Below are 16,657 nucleotides of genomic sequence, written 5' to 3' on the forward strand. Positions count from 1 at the left end.
ATAGAAGTTAATTGAAGGTAAATTTACATTCGTCTCCTCAAATTTATCCGCCACTTCGAAAAAGTGTAATATTAACACCGTCTAGATTATTTAGTATTTGTCACGTGACTATGGGAAGCTAAGAAAGCCATTTGTCTCGAGGCGCGCTAAAAGGACTTGATCCTCTTTAAGACAAGGTGGAAACGTGTTGTAGTAAATACCTTAGTCTCGCTAACTTCAAGGATAAACTAAACTCCTCTTAGAGAAGAAGATTCAGTTATGGATGGATCAACGCTTTAATCCGGGTCTATAATTTAATCCCTTTATAAAGTGTCATTTGCTATTGGGTGACGCGTGATGTTGTTACAACCGGGTGCGGCCAGTGTCATTCTAAGCTGAAAAGGGCTGGGCCAATAATTAAGTTGTTTCTCGGTTAGATAGTTGTTGCTAACACCTTTTCTCAAGGTTAAGGGGTGGTTCATTTATTGATAACCGCTGAAAATATAGCATATGCAGTGAGTTTTGGGGAATACATCGCATTTACTCCTTTAAAGAATGATTCCTTTGAAATATCGAGTGACCTTGGTATAGCAGAAAAATGACGTGTCCTCTTTTAAGTCCCCAAGTTTCTCTTTTTAATCCTGAACTGGAACGAGCATGCACTTACTAATATTAATTTTTTTTCTCTCTCTCTCTTGTTTACGTAGGTTGCTGGTACAATCACAAATACGGGACACAGTATCATATTCCGAGCTGACAAGCTACCGGCTCCCGAAACAATCAACATAACGGGAGGACCTTTGTCTTACCGCTATCGCTTCAGTGAAATTCACATACATTACGGCAGTGGCGACGATCGAGGATCGGAACACACAGTCGGGGGCTACGGATTTCCAGCCGAGGTACGTACAACGTTACAGATACAGTCAAGCGTATTCTATTGATTCGAAAGCCATCATTTGAAGTGCCCATTATATCATTTTAACCTTGTTAACTAAGTCGGGGCATAAGTTTATAAGATATGTTCCATGAGTATGCTTTATATGAGACTTACTGAGAGCTATAGTTCGAGAACGACGCGACAATTGACTCCACTTGATTTTGCAGTCCATCTTCTGTACTAAGCCTTTGAGAGCGTCTCAACAGGCGTCGCTTTACGAGAATCTATGACGTTTCACCTACAATCTCTCAGTAACCAGTGACAAGCTTATGGAACATATCTTATGAACTTATAGTCGGGGTTAGTGGACGGTGCCACGCAAGACCGTGTATCTTTGGATAAAAGCTAGTGCTAGACATTTCCTGTAGTTAATTTTGGTTCTGCTTTTGACCGCTTTAAGTAATCGACTTCTGATTTAGACTGTACAGACACAAGATATACGCTTAGGTATCACATCCTCTTCCTGGAGTTCCGGCATTTTCCCGCGTACTCCATCTCCTATAGCCTATCCTGTCCTATCAGCTCGCGTGATAGCTAAGAACCGCACCGTTTCTGTTTATGAATCAATGGAGCCTTATATATACTGTCCCCACTCATCTAGCGATGCAAGTACAATATCGGTTCTAGTTAATAGAAAACAACGAACAAGAAGTTGTGTAAATATAAGAATGGCATTTTTACTCAAACCTGCAATTACCTAACGCAAGAAAGAATCCATATCAATCGATCTGAAAGTGTATTAGTTAGAAGTTGGTATGGCCCGTTGGATTGAGCTTTGGGTTTGAATCCCGGACCAGATATTACTGAACTTATACTAGTCATGTTTGGAAACAAAACATTTTGTTAATTTACTTTTGATGCAAGCAAGAATTAATTTAGTTTTTGTTATTTATATAAGGATATCGGACCAATCAGAGGGGGGTTTGGGAGTTTGCGTTCCCCAGAGTCGCAGTCTTGTATACGGGCAGCTGTTACGCACATATAGCCCTTTCAATAACGGGTTAATATTAAGTATACGCGTATTTTCTTACCGACAACTTAACATGAAAGCATTATTGAGTACCGTGTAACAATACCCGGAAACTAAGTCCACGACTATCATCTTAAGCTGTTGGATTAGGGATGTTTTTTATTCTTCTTCGTTGCTTTCAGCGCGCGACGATGGCTAGGCAAGCAAATCTAGAGTGCGTTGAATGAACTCAAATGTTTGCTAGGTGTAGATTAATAGGCTGGAAGGCAGGTTTGCGTATTTTTCAATCGTGAAGGTAACGGTTAAGTTCTTAGGTGATTTTATTCATTCGGGGTACGCGGATATTCACCCTCACTCTCGCGCCACTCAATCCAGAGGCAGAATTGGAAGCTGTCCGATTATCTAGACAGCAAGATGAAAGCAGATGGCGTGGCTTTATCAGCGAGCTTGTCGTTTGTATTATGCGAGGGAGGGGTGTTGTGGGGAAGGAAACCGTCGCTGATAAGTTAGATTGGCCGGTTAGATTTGATGTACACATAAGTTCCGTTGTATGGAATATTTGACGATGGTATTCGACTCAGTTAGGCCTTGTATTTCCTTATCTATTTGAGCAAATACTATTCGGGAATTGATAACGGAGGGGGCGTGCACCATCCATGATTGGAAAGAGGGGATGAAATAGCTTGTTTAGTTAATTTTTATTTCATTGGAAGATTGGGTGCATGGGTTGCTAAGCCTCGACTTCATTCTCGGATGCCGTTTGGGGAATAAGCAAACAACGTCTCAATTCGAGCAAAAAGCTCTTTGCCTTTTTCCCTTTTATGGGGATACGTTAGTACTAAGACCGAATAAAAATCAATCTCTGAGAAAGCCCTCTCGTGCCACGAGCGTAACTCTGTCTCCTTTCTCCCTCTCTCAGGAATCCCTCTTTCGATTCCCAACCTTTTGCTCTCTCTTTCTCTTTCTCTTCATCCTCTCGGTACTTTCTACCGTTCCTCGACCCTATCCCAAAGATAAACATGGCCACCGTTCTGCTGACGACATCGCCTCGACCACGGAGTGTCGCCTCTGGTCAAACCTTTCTAGACCTTCTGTTTCTCGCTGACCACTGTCCATTCTATTTTACCCTTTTTTCTTATAGAGCCACTATTAGTGTATTCTTTTGCTCTATCTCCACTCTTTTAGGCTTAGTGGTGGCACTGTCTCCCTCTCTCTACGTATACCCTAGAACTTGTATTGGTTTCCTCTTGCGTTCTGCACAACTGATAATTTCTTTTTACTTCCATGTAGATTCGTGATGTAGTTTTAGTGATGTTTTCATGGGATGTCTGTCTAATTACTAAGCCTGGTGATAAAACCACGAAGCTTTTTTACAACGCGCTGAATTTTACGAGGTGAAATCCAAAATTCTCGTTCTAAAACTAATCAGACTAGACCAGGTATAAAATATAGCCTACCTTCTTTACTTATAAGCGCGTTGGAAATCGTGACGAGATCTAGGAAGAACTACTCACCTTTCATTTCTCCTTAAAGATAATATTACTCTTTAGGGGGAATATATAAATTTTTACAAGACATTTTAAAAAAGCTTTCGCAGAAAGATCGTAAAAATGTAATTAAGTCCAATCTTTCGAGAGTGAATGCGTACGATGGGACTCCGAATGGCATTTTTTCCCCTTCCGTTTCATGACAGTATAAATTTTTGCGGTAGCTATAGTCTTATGGAGAAGAATTCCAAGAAAGAAAAAGCTATCCTAGTGCTTGGCTTGTAATTACGATAGCGTAAAAGAATCCCAGGGACCCACGCTTCCTATCCTCTCACCTACAGTAGTCCGAACCTCGAATCCCGAAGCCCTTCGTGTTGACTTAATAGAGAAAAGTGGTCCGAGAGACGCGTATGATACGATGGACCGTAGACCAAGCTTTCCTAAAAAAGCAAAAGGTGTTCTCGAGGTAGGTACTGGGTTCCATACCGTACCGTAATTGGAATTCTTTCTGGGACGTGTATTATGATTTTTACAGCTAACATATTTCTTTTTATTCTTCTTTTATTTTTGGGGAAAAGACGTTTGGTACAAAGAGAGAGATGGTCGGAGGAAGGGGAAAAAAGAAAAGTAATAAAATCCCAATGTCGTCATGAAGGGGTACGTGATTTTTACCTCTTTCGAAATCTCCGATTCCTTTACTTTGGTGGGAAAATCAAGGGAGAATTGGGATTTCTACGTATTTATACCTTACGACTTCGTAGATACCTAAAATTTCACGTATACAGTTCGCTGATAAAGTGGGAATGAAGTAAATATATTTGCGTTGCGCGCCCTTGGATTAATTTCTACATCTGATTAGGCAAGTCAGCGTACAGTTCGAATCAATTCACGCCGTTGACATTAGTAGGTAGGCCTATATCTTTCCAAAGTCCGTCAACGCGACAAATATACTGACAACTTTGCTCTTCAGCGATTTACTTTTGAAACGAGAAACTCGCGAGTTCTTTTGAAGTTATTCTCTTTTATCCGTTTGAAAACTATTTTTTGTCAAAGCCTATACGTATCATAATAGTTTTAGCCTACTATTCTTTGAAGTTATTATTTCTTTTACCTAAAAACTTCACTATTTTCCTTTCATGGCGATCTCGGTATTGAAAACGTTGCTTGTTCCGGTCACTGAATGACCATGCAGACTTCGATTTTTGGGGGATAAATATTCCCCTCTTTTCTACGTCACCTTGGCTTCCCCCGACGAAATAGATTTAGCCGGTCCTACCCAATTACCAACCCTTCATGTTCAATACTTTTTCTTTCCACCTTCCTTTTCTTTTCTGGCAAGTTTTCTCTGGCCTTTCTTGGTCCATCTCTCGCCTCGCCTCTCTCTCTGACTTTTACTTTTTACACTTTCATACATATACTGCAACGCTTCCCTCAACGTAACGGTCTTTACCATCTAGGTTCGACGTCTAAGATCTCTTTCGTCTATGCTATGAAATTTTCCGGCCGCCATGGCTAGGTTGTACTGACGTTTTTTCCAGTATATCCGGTCGTGGTCGCACGGATAGTAGAATTTAGCACCGAGGTTCGTACCCATATTTTTGGGCTTTGTGTCGCGTAAATTAAGTTGTGTAGCTGATTATTTGAATACAAAACATCTAAAACTTAGGTTTAGATCAGATTATTCTTATGACTGATTAACTTGGAATTTATCAAATTCTTCAAGGTCTATGCGAACAGGTCGGTTTAGATCGATGAAGAACGGTAGCGGCAATGGGTTTCTAGAAGCTGGTAGGGTGTCGGTGATCAAGTGGCTTTCTCATATACAACCGAATTCCGGACTTGGTCCGAGAAAGGGGAAGTGGGAAGTTAGGAAAGTGAAAAAACCATCCCGCCAAAAAGAATAAGGGAAGACGGGCTTCGGGAAAGTGTGGCGCGCCACCGGTGAAAGTAGGTTTGAGACGGGGGTAAGCTATGTCTTTTAATTCACCAGTTCCGCCTGCTCACGTCGCTGGCTCCCCACCAACCGACGGTGCAACACTTGTTGTATATCCTTCCTTCTGCCTACCTCTTTTCTTAAGGGTAGTATTTTTGGAAGCCGTTCTTCTTGGATTCAGTAAGCCGGGGGATTTCCTTCATCCGCCAAGCCTAATTTTAATTTCCTTCTTTCCCTTTTAGGCCTAGCTCAATATCAAGCTCTTGAAGTACTTAAGTCCAAGCCACGCCATCTTCCTCGCGGTATAAAGTTCCAAATTTTTAGTACTTCAAGCATCGATGATTTCCCATCCATCCGATCAGGAACTTTCTTTCCTCTTTTCTTTTGAAAGGGTTGGATGGGAGGAAGAGGTAGTCAAGCCACTTTTAAAAATTGACGAGAAATGCCATGGGTTCCAGCCGGCATCTTTGTTTTCTAGGTGCTGTAGTGTACAATAGGCTTGGCTGAATAAGGTAGAAAAAGGGTTGTAGTTTAGGATATCGCCCCTTTCATCTACCATAGAACTTAGTCCATGCCTGCTCAGTGAATATTTATCGTCAATTCTGGTTCCCAAATAAAAATAAAATTCAGAAATGGCTTCTGCTTTTTTCTCATTATGAGATTTGACCATAGGCTTAAGGTGCCAGATCAGAATTGCACAAGTGTCGACGATCGCCGAAGTGTATAACTTAAAGAACATTACTTCTAATTATGTCTTAACTGTTCAGTATAGTAAAATTAATAACTATCATTTTATTTCGAATTATGGACTCTATATTGATGAAGGAAAGATTTAGAAACCATGGAACTGGTCTAATATGAAAGTGAAAAAAGAAAAATAATAATTTCGTCTTTAAGCCCACTCGTTACCGACGTGATATGGCCGGCAAGCTGGATAAGCACTTTATTTTCTTTCTTCGTGTCGCTTGGAGCAGACTGGGCTTCGTTTAATCGCTTCTAGATTGAAAATTCTTTATTTTCTTTGGTAGGTTACCATGGTAACGGAGCAGTTCCTTCACGTGCTAAGCCTAATTTTTCTTTTCCTCCTCCGAAGGGTAACTGGGAGACTAAAATGATTAATAGGTGACCGGGGCTCCATTCTTTGCCTCATCATTTGGCTTAGCAACGACTTTGATATTAATAGTTTCATCTGGCCTTCCAATGACCCCATATCGCGTTTCTCCCGGCAACTGGCTACATACTATAGAGAAACCACGTTACCATCCACCCTTTTAACTATCATAACTAATTTTTCTCTCTTTTTTATTTGTTCTTTTTCAGCTTCAAATATTAGGGTACAATAGCGACCTCTACAATAATATGAGCGAAGCCATGAGAAAGAACCACGGCTTAACAGGCATTTCTGTGATGATGCAGGTAAGATGTTCGATTGTCAAATTACATTTATATATTTATTTTTGTATCTATGGGTACGACACACCCCATATAGTTGAGATTAGAGTCTTAACCAATATTTGTAGTTATTTTCCACGCACCGTAAAATCTCCGATCTAACCTTCTCTGTCGTGTTACTTTCAGATGGGTGACTTATCAAATTCGGATCTGAGGATCCTCACGAGCCAATTGCACCGGATTAACTATCGCGGTAAGCCGATCATCTTCTCTATAACTTCTCTTCCTGTCTTTTCTCTTCGCGAGTTTCCCATCGGGACATCCTAAATCCGAGTTGTATAATCCCAAATCCTTCAACCTACCGATTAAACAAGGCCTAACGGTCGCCCTCACGCACTCAAAAGGGAGAGATACGTCCGATGATAAGGACTAGATGGAAGAAGTGTTGAGAAAAACCTCTACGCTTATCAAACTTATCAGGGTTGAAGTAGATGGCATGGTTAAGTATATATTCGACAAGAATATGACCATGGAGGGAGTGTCTTGGGGTTTGTAATATCGCAACCATCACGCCTATAACGATGTCAAACGCAACCGTAGGGTACGGCTAAGTTTACTTTGCACTCCATCCAGCTTTTATTGTCGACGCGTTTTTAAAGGGACTGCAAAGAAGGCATCGGCGGGTGGGTAAAAATTATTTGAAATACGTCAGAGGCACGTGACCAAGGAGAGGCGTGGTTCAAAGAAGCTTAGTTCGTTTAATTTCGAAAACCACCACTTCCTGGAATTGGCGCTGCAATCTCGCGAAAAACAAGGACTAGATGTCCAGTTCCACTCCATGAGGAGTCTTTGTATCTTGGCATCACGTGATGTCTGTGACGTATTTCAAATAATTTTTACCCACCCGCCGATGCCTTCTTTACAGTCCCTTTAAGTACCGTAGTATATCCGGAACTTGTCTGTCGCCCAGGAAACGAACAATATATGAAGGGATTCGAGGCCGCGCTCTATCTTTCTCAAGCTTTATTAATACTCCTCTTGATAAACTCGTTTATAAGGAGACTCTAGGGCTATTAAAGCTATGGGCTTGGCTTGGATACAATTTCGCTTATCATTTGAACTGAAATAGAAAATATTTCCGACAGCGACCCGAGACTCATTTATCAGTCTCGCGAAATCCCGGGTTACGAGTTAGGAATCGCTAGGCGAGATTCCATCAGATAATGCAGGAGCTACATATACACCACTGAAAATAGATTATAACCTTAATTCCGAAGGTATCAAATGCTATTAGCAGAACTGAACTACGTGGTCTTCGCCCAACGCTGATGATGTGGAAGTGTTGTTAAGCGTAACTTCATGTTGATATGTTTCGGAATACGTTTAACATTTCAGCACCTCGACATTAACCTCTTAAACTATCCGGCGTTTAATATAGGCCTTGAATCACCTGTGATTAGCTATTTCGGTATTAAGTATGTCGTTTTAATATGTTCAAGACAGCCTGTTCTTTGGAGATGGGTCGCATTTACAGTGAAATATCACCTAGGGAATCAAAATATTGTAGACGAAATGCCAGGCTAGAAACTGACAGTTGGATTGTTAATTTTGATACGTTTGTCCAATATCGGGGACTTATGGTCGAGCATTGCTAGACGACATAACTCAGTAGCAAGGATTAATAAATGAAAAATTATGCACTGTCTCTGTAAATTGAAATTATGTTTATCGCCTTTCTTCCTCTCGTTCCCCAACTGTCAAAGGTTATCGTATTTTCCTGGAATCTCTTTCCGTTAGGTTTTCTCTAGAACCCATAGAAAATTGGAGAACGTTTGAAGATAAAATGATGCGGTAGTGACATTATGTCTGGTTCTCCCACCATTACTCTTGGTTTAGCAACAATATACGACTAAATGCAAAATTAAGAACCAAGTTCATGAGATATGTTCGTAAGTTTGTCACTGGATACCGAGAGCTTGTTATGAAGTGACGTAGGTCATAGATTCTAGTAAAGCGACGCCTGGTGAGACGCTGTCAAAGGCTTAGTACAGATTAAAGTGTAAGTTGGACTGAAAAACCGAGGGAAGTCAATTCTCGCTTGTCGTTCTCGAACTAGCTCTCAGCATAACGAAGCATATGTAGTGACATATTACTTATGGAACATATCTAATAAACTTATGGTACACCCTATTATTACGTTTTCAGGTTTTCTATGGGTTCTTTGTTTTCTGAGAAATACTTCCATCAAACTCTTTAACATTTTGGCGAAGGGTTTTGGTAAACAAGTATAGTATTCGCCAAAAGGTATATAGCTTGATCGAGTAAAGGGAAAGGAAGAAGGGGCGCCTCCTTTCAAAGCTTTTAAGAACTACTTTCTTAAGGAAAAGAAAGGAAAAAAACTAGGAAAAAAACTCTTCCATCCGAAACATTAGTGAAGGGAATTTCTCCAGTGATTGTCGTTTATACCATCAAACTCTTCTAAATTCTTTCGCTCAAAATCGATTTTTTTCCTGTCCTGGCACGACCAAACCCAAGTTTGTCCATTCTGTAAGGTTTAATGCAGTTAAACGTCGGTGAATTTTGTCTCCTTACGATATCTTCCCCGTTATTCCTTAATTCTTCGACATGAAATGAACAAACTATGGAAGAAGCTTCATTCGGAAAACGAACCATCATCGCTATTATCCTGGCACGTTTACTCTGTAGTGTCAACTAGCTTCCTTTAACGATTGCTTCCGGCGATGGGTTAAGACGATGTCTCTTGTCACTAGAGTATAATTAGGGATCGAATCCTTTTGACGGGATTGATCTTAAGGTGTCGACTATAGTCTGTGCATGCGGGTCCGATTGAAGCCAAGCTTTTTGGCCGACCAAGATCCGAGTTTTCCTATCTTACCTTAGGGATCACGAACGGAATTCTTTTTTAGGTTACTTGGGGACATTGAGGGTATTTTTAGTTAGGGTTTAGTCTCGGATTTAGCTAAGACAGGGTACAAATTTGTTAGGCAGGCGAATACCAGGAAATAGATTCACGAATGTAGAAGTATACGAGTGATGAAGTTATCATTGTTTGACTCCTACTGTCTAAAATGAGTGTCAATAATAAAGTAGATCTAATTTTCACATTGGAAATTTAAGAAGAAAAAAATAACTATGTTGGTAGAATGGCTTTGTTTTTTAACAAGAGGTCTATGGTTCGAAAGTTACCAATGACACGTATGAACGTCCGAAACAAAATGACGCAATATTTTAAAAAGGTAAACTAAGGACATTATTAATATATTAATAATATTTGGCTGCCTTGATTTTGTTAGTTGAACTGATTGAAAACTTGATTCTAGTATTGTATTGCTTAAGAAAATAAGGGGTACTCAATAATTGGTTGCGCGTGGGAAGTTTCGTGGAAAGGAGGAAAACATATCGATCGACAAATCGAAAGAATAAGCCAGTTGGATGATTTAGTTTGAAGAACAAAGAGAGAATATAAAGCTTAGATATACACGTGCGGCTCTCCTATGAAAAATATTAAATTACTCACTTTCTTCAAATTTCCAATACTTAACGATTTTTCCAGAGTTTGAATTGAGTTTGGTTTAAAAATGGATCCACAACACCGAACGAACACAAATTAGAAACAACATTTGTAAATGAGTCGTTAATATTATTTACATTTCACAGTGTATCCCCGTATTACTGCAAACAAACTTTTGTTTTGTTGTGCAGCTGAAAGATAAAACAATTTGGGTTAGACTTCCACTAAAAGCTCTCTTTCTTATAAGTTAAAAATTTAAATAACTTAATATTCTAAACTCGTCTCACCAGTTAGGACTTGACTTTTATCCACGCTTCATTGCAGTTAGTCAAGTTTTAAATTAATTTAAGCTGCAGAAAAAAAAATAATCTTTAAACCAAGTCTTAAGTCTCTTGACACTATGGCCAAGGCTTAGAGAACGGTCAAAGGTTCATTTGATATAGAGTCAACTCAGTTTTCCGCAATGTTTACGTATACCATAAGTTTATAAGAAAGGTTCTATAAGTATTCGTAATGCTAGAGACTTACTGAGAGCTAGTTTGAGAACGACAAGCAATAATTGACTACACTCGGTCTTCCTATTTGGTCTGTACTAAGCCTTTCACAGCATCTTACCAGGCGTCGCTTTACGAGAATCTATGACCTATACGTCACTTCATGACAAGCTCCCAGTAACCCGTGACAAACTTATGGAACATATCTTATGAGCTTATGGCATACGTTAGGTCTATGCCTTGTTGTGTAAAAGTCTTTTCCATATAGGTCTAGTTTGGTTTTGGAGTAAAGTAGTTTTTGGGAAACATAAATGGTAGCTGACGCGGAATACAAAACAGGCTATTCTCGGTAAAAAACGAACTGGATTTTAAGTTCAAAAGAACTGTACTCTTGTGGATTTCGGTTTTTTTAGCGTAACGTACAAAGCAAAAAGCCAAAGACGCCAGTACTTTTAGTTAACGCCGAAGTTCGAGTTTTAGACTTGGCAACGAATGTATGGTAACGTCTTGTTTGTGTAGTATGTGACCTTTATTGTTTGGACTTGAGGAACTGCTTGTACCTACGCGTATTTCCTTCTCTTCTGAAATTCTAAAGTTTCTTGACTTTTAGATCCTAGTCATACTCCGAGCTTTGAGTGCAGTACCAAATGGGCGCAACGTCATAACTTCCGTTAGAGACGAATGGCACTACTTTACCAACTAACCTTGGAACTTCTTTTATATCACGACGTTGTTATCCTATAATATTTAGGGCCACTGATGGAATTAGGATCTAGAGGAACGAGTAACTGCATGGGCCTTGGGCTCTGTCTGTGGGATTTCTTCCTTGCTGTGGCATAATTGAAGAATTTAACGCTAGAAGAAGGAGGGCTACAATACATAATTGTATTAAGGCAGGGACGTAACTATAACCTCAGGGACATAGGGAAAAGGAGAGAGTGCCGGCAACCTCTGTCCCTGCTGACTCCAGGAGTCTAGCGGCTCTAGGTAGCCAACCAATTATGAGGGATTTCCAGACTCCCTCTGAAGCAAGCTTTGTTTCGCGCCACTCGCGTCACGTCATCTAGGGTTTTGGGAATTAACTATTGTATTTTGCTCGTCGAAAGGGTTTATGGGTAATTGCGTGGTTATAGAGCTAATGGGCTATTTATGTTTTCGACTAGACCGATGGTCTGAGTAATCGAAATTAGGTTAGAGTTTCCATAAGTTTTAATACCATTAAATGTCTTTCAAAGTAAGTTTATTGATTTACTCGACTCCGTGTCGTTTCCGCTATCAAATCCTTCAGCTATTTTTAAATTTTATTAGTTTTCATAAGTCTTCAAGTTTAAATAATTCAGAATTCCTTTGAAATTTCAGTTTATTCTTTAAAATATGCAAAAAGACAATATTGAATCTCCAAAGTCAGTAAACCATTAAACCACCCTGGGGTTTTGAGCTCTTAAAAGAATGTGATATTTGAAATGAAATCTAATAAAAGATAAAACCTCAGGGAGTTCAAAAATCTTTCTTATATTATATTATATTGAGCATGATTAAAAGTATAGTAGAATCTCAAACCTAACCCTTTGCCGTTGGGGATTTGAATAACAGGCAAGATACGTATACAAGGCGTTTCTGATAAGTCTGTCATAGATTAAGGGGTGTTTTGGACAACTTTTGAGTCAAAAATGTAACTTGTATGACATTTTGCCATTTGGGCCACTATTTTCGAGTTATGATATAAGTTTTTTAGGGATGACCCCTTAATTAAATTAGAAATCGTTGTATTTCAGTTTCTTAATTAAATTTAAGGGGTCATCCGTAAAGTACTCGAATCATAACTTGAAAACAGTAACTCGGACGGCATAATATCACAGAACATCTTCGAGATAGTGTTTTGGTAACAAATCTGACTGTTTTGAGCTTTGAAAATCCACTCTGTGTATAACTTCTGTTTACGGTATACACTCTTTTGTACTTTTCGCATTTGTTTGGCAGTTTTAGTCAGCGCAAATTTAGCCATTAAAAGAGCCACAAAACCAAAGTCCCGAAATTCCCAGGTCATCCTTTTGTTCTTTCCGTTGGCTTTACAAGAGGATTAAGGAAGGTGGACTATAGCTCCCCCAGAAGGAGCTTATCCTACTTGAACCCCAATAACCACGCCACCCCCATACCCGTGTCTTCATTGGCTAGAATCTTCCCGGGTCGGGTCTATGAGAGAACAGTACATCGCACTAGAATGGAATGTGGGAGTAATGTAAGGACCCAATACTATTCCAGTAAAATCCTTACCGAACCAAACCGCAATGAAGAACAAAAAAAGAAGTACAAGAAATAAACATCTCCTGGTCCGCGGGAGTCTTGGCCCCAATGTCTTCTTATTTCATCCATGAGAAAGACCCAGGAATTTTATTTTGTTTTATATATATATCGAATTTTTTTTCTCCTTTGTTTGTTTCGAATTTTATTTCGTAGCTTCTAGGTAGCAGGGTTCTCGAAGCGATGGTTTGAGAACTCCACGACCGAAAGCGAGTGTATTGAATTTTACCATGACCCCATAGGCATTCCATGCTTTATAATATAAAGTTCAGTAACCATATATTCCAAGAACATCCATAGAAATCTCAAAGAAAGGAAACTTTTCACTGGCCTAAACTTTTCAGGTCCAGAAGAACCATGTGTCTCGTATCTTGCATATCGTATAATAAAGTTGTTGTTATTAAACATGTTAACTTTACTAATTTTTATTAGGACGATTAACGTAAAGTTAATTTTAACTCTCTTTGGAATATAAAATGATTTTTAATTCGGTCTTTAACTTTAGTTTAGTTTAGGGATTGCGGCGTGCCATTTGCGTGGTGTATTACTGTCATCTTCACCAACATGTTTCTTACGTTCGACTGACCACTCTTACAGAATTTCGGTTTTTTTATGAGTAGTTCATTTTATTTTTTGGGTTTTTCAAAGCTGGGTCTATAGAATGAGAGAAAAGGGTTTTAGTTTTTGTTTTATTGGTCTTTCCCAGGTCGTTTTTTGGTCATTGTTACGAAAGAATTTTCATTTCGAGTCTTTGAAAGCCTCTTTCTCGATACGAGTTTATATCTACGTTTTTGGAATGATAAATTGTTTTTGATTTCATAGAATTTTTTTATTTCGTTTTTCTTTTATTTGGTACAGGTCAATCGGCCCGTTTGAAGCACGTATCAGTGACGGAGTTGTTACCCAACACTCCATTTTACATGACCTATGATGGTTCGGTTACTTATCCCGGCTGTTACGAAACAGTCACGTGGATGGTCATGAATCGACCAATTTATATTACCAAGCAACAGGTAGAATTGGCAAATTATTTTACTCCCTTTCATTTTGGAATAAATTAAATTAAGAATTAAATCTTCTAAAATACGTAATTTCTAGCTTTTCGTCTTACGTAAACTGATGCAAGGTGATTCGACCAATCAGAAGGCACCAATAGAGAACAACTTCCGTCCAACTCAGCCAATCAACAATCGAGTTATTCGAACTAATATCGATTTCACCAGACAAGAGGTTGGTTAAAATAATTTTTAACCAATTTAATTAAGTGACTACATAAATTTATTTTAAGGGTAAGGGATGCCCTACAATGGAAAATAACCCTAGTTACCAAGGTAACTAACTGATTAACTAACGCATTAACTAATCTAATTATTAAAACGATAGCTAAATAATGATATCGCTTTTCAGTCAACACGTGGGGAAAACTACCTTAGCCCATTCAGTAGGTGCAAACAAAAAAATGGTTAAACAGATGGTTTCTTGCTAAAAAGTTAATAACTCTTAATTAACCCAATCAATCCCGAAACAAAGTGAGAGTTTCTTAAGTATTTAAGTTAATTGATTAACGACGAAATAGCGATGAATTTATTTCCATATCTACAGGGCAATATTCCTGTCAAACAGGTAAGTCTTTGGAAAAATTAAAATTGTTTATTCATTTTTGTAATTGAGCTTCAAAAATAGAAAATGAAATCTCTTACAGAGGTGCCTTTTCTGTAATACGAAATATTTTAAGTTGGAATAATCTACAACAAAAATACGAAACTTTCTCTTCCAAAACTTTACCATAAAAACAATAACATATCTGCCAAAACAAAGTAACAGTGACCCGATAGTTTTAACCCTTTGTAGTGTTGAATCCAATAGTGTCCATCAGAACTCTATAATGGACAAACGAAAAAAGGAAAAAAAATATATATATATATATATATAAATCTATATATGAAAATTTATTTTAAATTTTCGTAAAAGATTGTGGTGCGTGATTGCATGCTTGGTGCGTAAAAATATATACACTAACAGTAAATATTTGGTGCGCGTACGTCTGTGTGAACGCGACTCGCGTTGTGGTTATTGGTTAATATAATCACGTGACGCTGTCGGTGCTTTTGTGGTTTATACACGTGACCCAATAAACCGTGCGTATGGTCTTGTTCGTACCAGTATTAAATATAGTTTTCCGATTTATTTTTATTAGAAAAATTAGCTATAAATTCATAAATTTAAAAAAATTAAAAAAAAGGAACAACAGTGCTCAAATTGAATATTAGGAATTAGGCCATGTTTAGTTTCTAAATAAGCGGTAATTTTTGTAGACACGTGTTTATCGTTTAAATTACGCGTTATTAAAACAAATCAATAATTAACATTTTCATTAAAAACTAAACTTCCCCAGCAATATATGACAATCTCCATATCAAAATTAATTAATACGGTATACGGTAATAACTTGAAAAGCGCTGTGCGGGCAGAATTTTTTTTTAATAAATTGTATAAAAAGTGAATCTCTTATCACAAAAAATTAACAGAAAATTAACTGATCGAACAAATTGAACTAATATTCAAACCGTGACGAGAAAATGCTAATAATTACTAACAAAAATTAACATCAATAATAATGTTTCCGACAAACTTTGTTTGTATACGTTTCAAAAAAAAAAGGTTGCCAATATTTCCAACAATTAAAAAACACAAAATTATCCTCTCTATTTAACAAAGAAAAATGAAATTATTCTATTTCATTTAATTTAATTACAGTTTGATTAATTTATTCAGCACACATTCTTTTTAGGCCTACTTCATATCGTTTCTTTCACTTTACCTATTTTGTTTTTCAATGCGAAAGAAATGGGTACGATGCAGTTAATAATTGGAGTTGTGTGAATTTTACACATAAAAACGTGATATTTCTTCAATGAATTAACACCCTGTACAATCCAGGGAAGAAAAAAAAATACCTTTTCTTTGGAATTTAAATTGTCTTTCTAGTGGTTTTAATTGAACCATTTGCTAATTCTCTCATGGGTAACTTTGAATGGTAGAAGCTTTTAAAGCGCGCTTCCTTCGTCTTATTCTTTTTCTTTCACTTTCCTTTGCTTAAAAAAAAAGACAATTAAAGATTTAGAATAAGAAAATGATTTTCCGTACCGGATTTCTTTATTCTTAAAACACAGGATTCTTCTAGGAAAGGTAGATTAGTTGGCGATAAGAGGTACTGCGGGGGAAACCATTAAAAGAAAATAGGCCCAAGAATGGCGCGAATGGAGTGAGCCCGAGCCCAAAGGGGCTGGAAGTAAGGACTCTAAAAAGATGCATCTTTTTCTACGCTATCAGGGAAGCATATCTTAAAATAAAAGGAAGGAATTAATTCGCAATTTTCTTTTGCTTAATCTCAGTTATGGTTCTCTTAAAGCAAGTCTCGGTGTGGTTTAGTTTAAATAAATGCCACTAGATGCTCCCATAATCGAGGGGTGGAGCTGACTAACCCTCTAAGCATAGCAAAGGCTAGTTTTAGCTTCGCTCACATGGACGAGTTCTGATTGGTTCCTGCCTTTGTCAAGGTAAAATTTGTGTATAGAATATCACGACTTTGTTGTCCCATACCCATCAATTTTACCCACGGATCTATT

At 38.1% G+C, this 16,657-nt stretch overlaps 1 protein-coding gene and 1 long non-coding RNA gene across 4 annotated transcripts in view; both read left to right on the forward strand.

Moving 5' to 3' along the window:
• The window catches only part of LOC149602621 (carbonic anhydrase-related protein 10-like), a 68,228-nt gene extending 52,460 nt beyond the window's left edge, over positions 1-15,768 (forward strand). The window contains exons 4-12 of one of the 3 annotated variants that reach the window (XM_089860885.1): positions 687-881; positions 6,630-6,725; positions 6,888-6,954; positions 13,887-14,041; positions 14,127-14,258; positions 14,317-14,359; positions 14,436-14,469; positions 14,559-14,651; positions 14,731-15,768. In XM_089860885.1, the coding sequence (XP_089717011.1) occupies positions 687-881; positions 6,630-6,725; positions 6,888-6,954; positions 13,887-14,041; positions 14,127-14,258; positions 14,317-14,359; positions 14,436-14,461 (714 nt within the window). In that variant the 3' untranslated portion in view covers positions 14,462-14,469; positions 14,559-14,651; positions 14,731-15,768. Of the gene's footprint in view, positions 1-686; positions 882-6,629; positions 6,726-6,887; positions 6,955-13,886; positions 14,042-14,126; positions 14,259-14,316; positions 14,360-14,435; positions 14,652-14,730 lie in introns of all 3 variants that reach the window. The other 2 variants (XM_089860884.1, XM_089860886.1) reach the window with 2 other exon arrangements.
• Positions 4,760-5,756, forward strand: LOC149602623 (uncharacterized). Its single transcript, XR_016377868.1, has 3 exons — positions 4,760-4,958; positions 5,100-5,489; positions 5,552-5,756. It is a non-coding gene; the product is annotated as an uncharacterized LOC149602623 (long non-coding RNA).
• Positions 15,769-16,657: the final 889 nt, after the last annotated feature.

This window comes from Phalangium opilio, unplaced genomic scaffold (genome assembly GCF_054372755.1).
Source record: "Phalangium opilio isolate 3A_F unplaced genomic scaffold, DU_Popi_V2 ptg000354l_1, whole genome shotgun sequence".
Taxonomy (NCBI): domain Eukaryota; kingdom Metazoa; phylum Arthropoda; class Arachnida; order Opiliones; family Phalangiidae; genus Phalangium; species Phalangium opilio.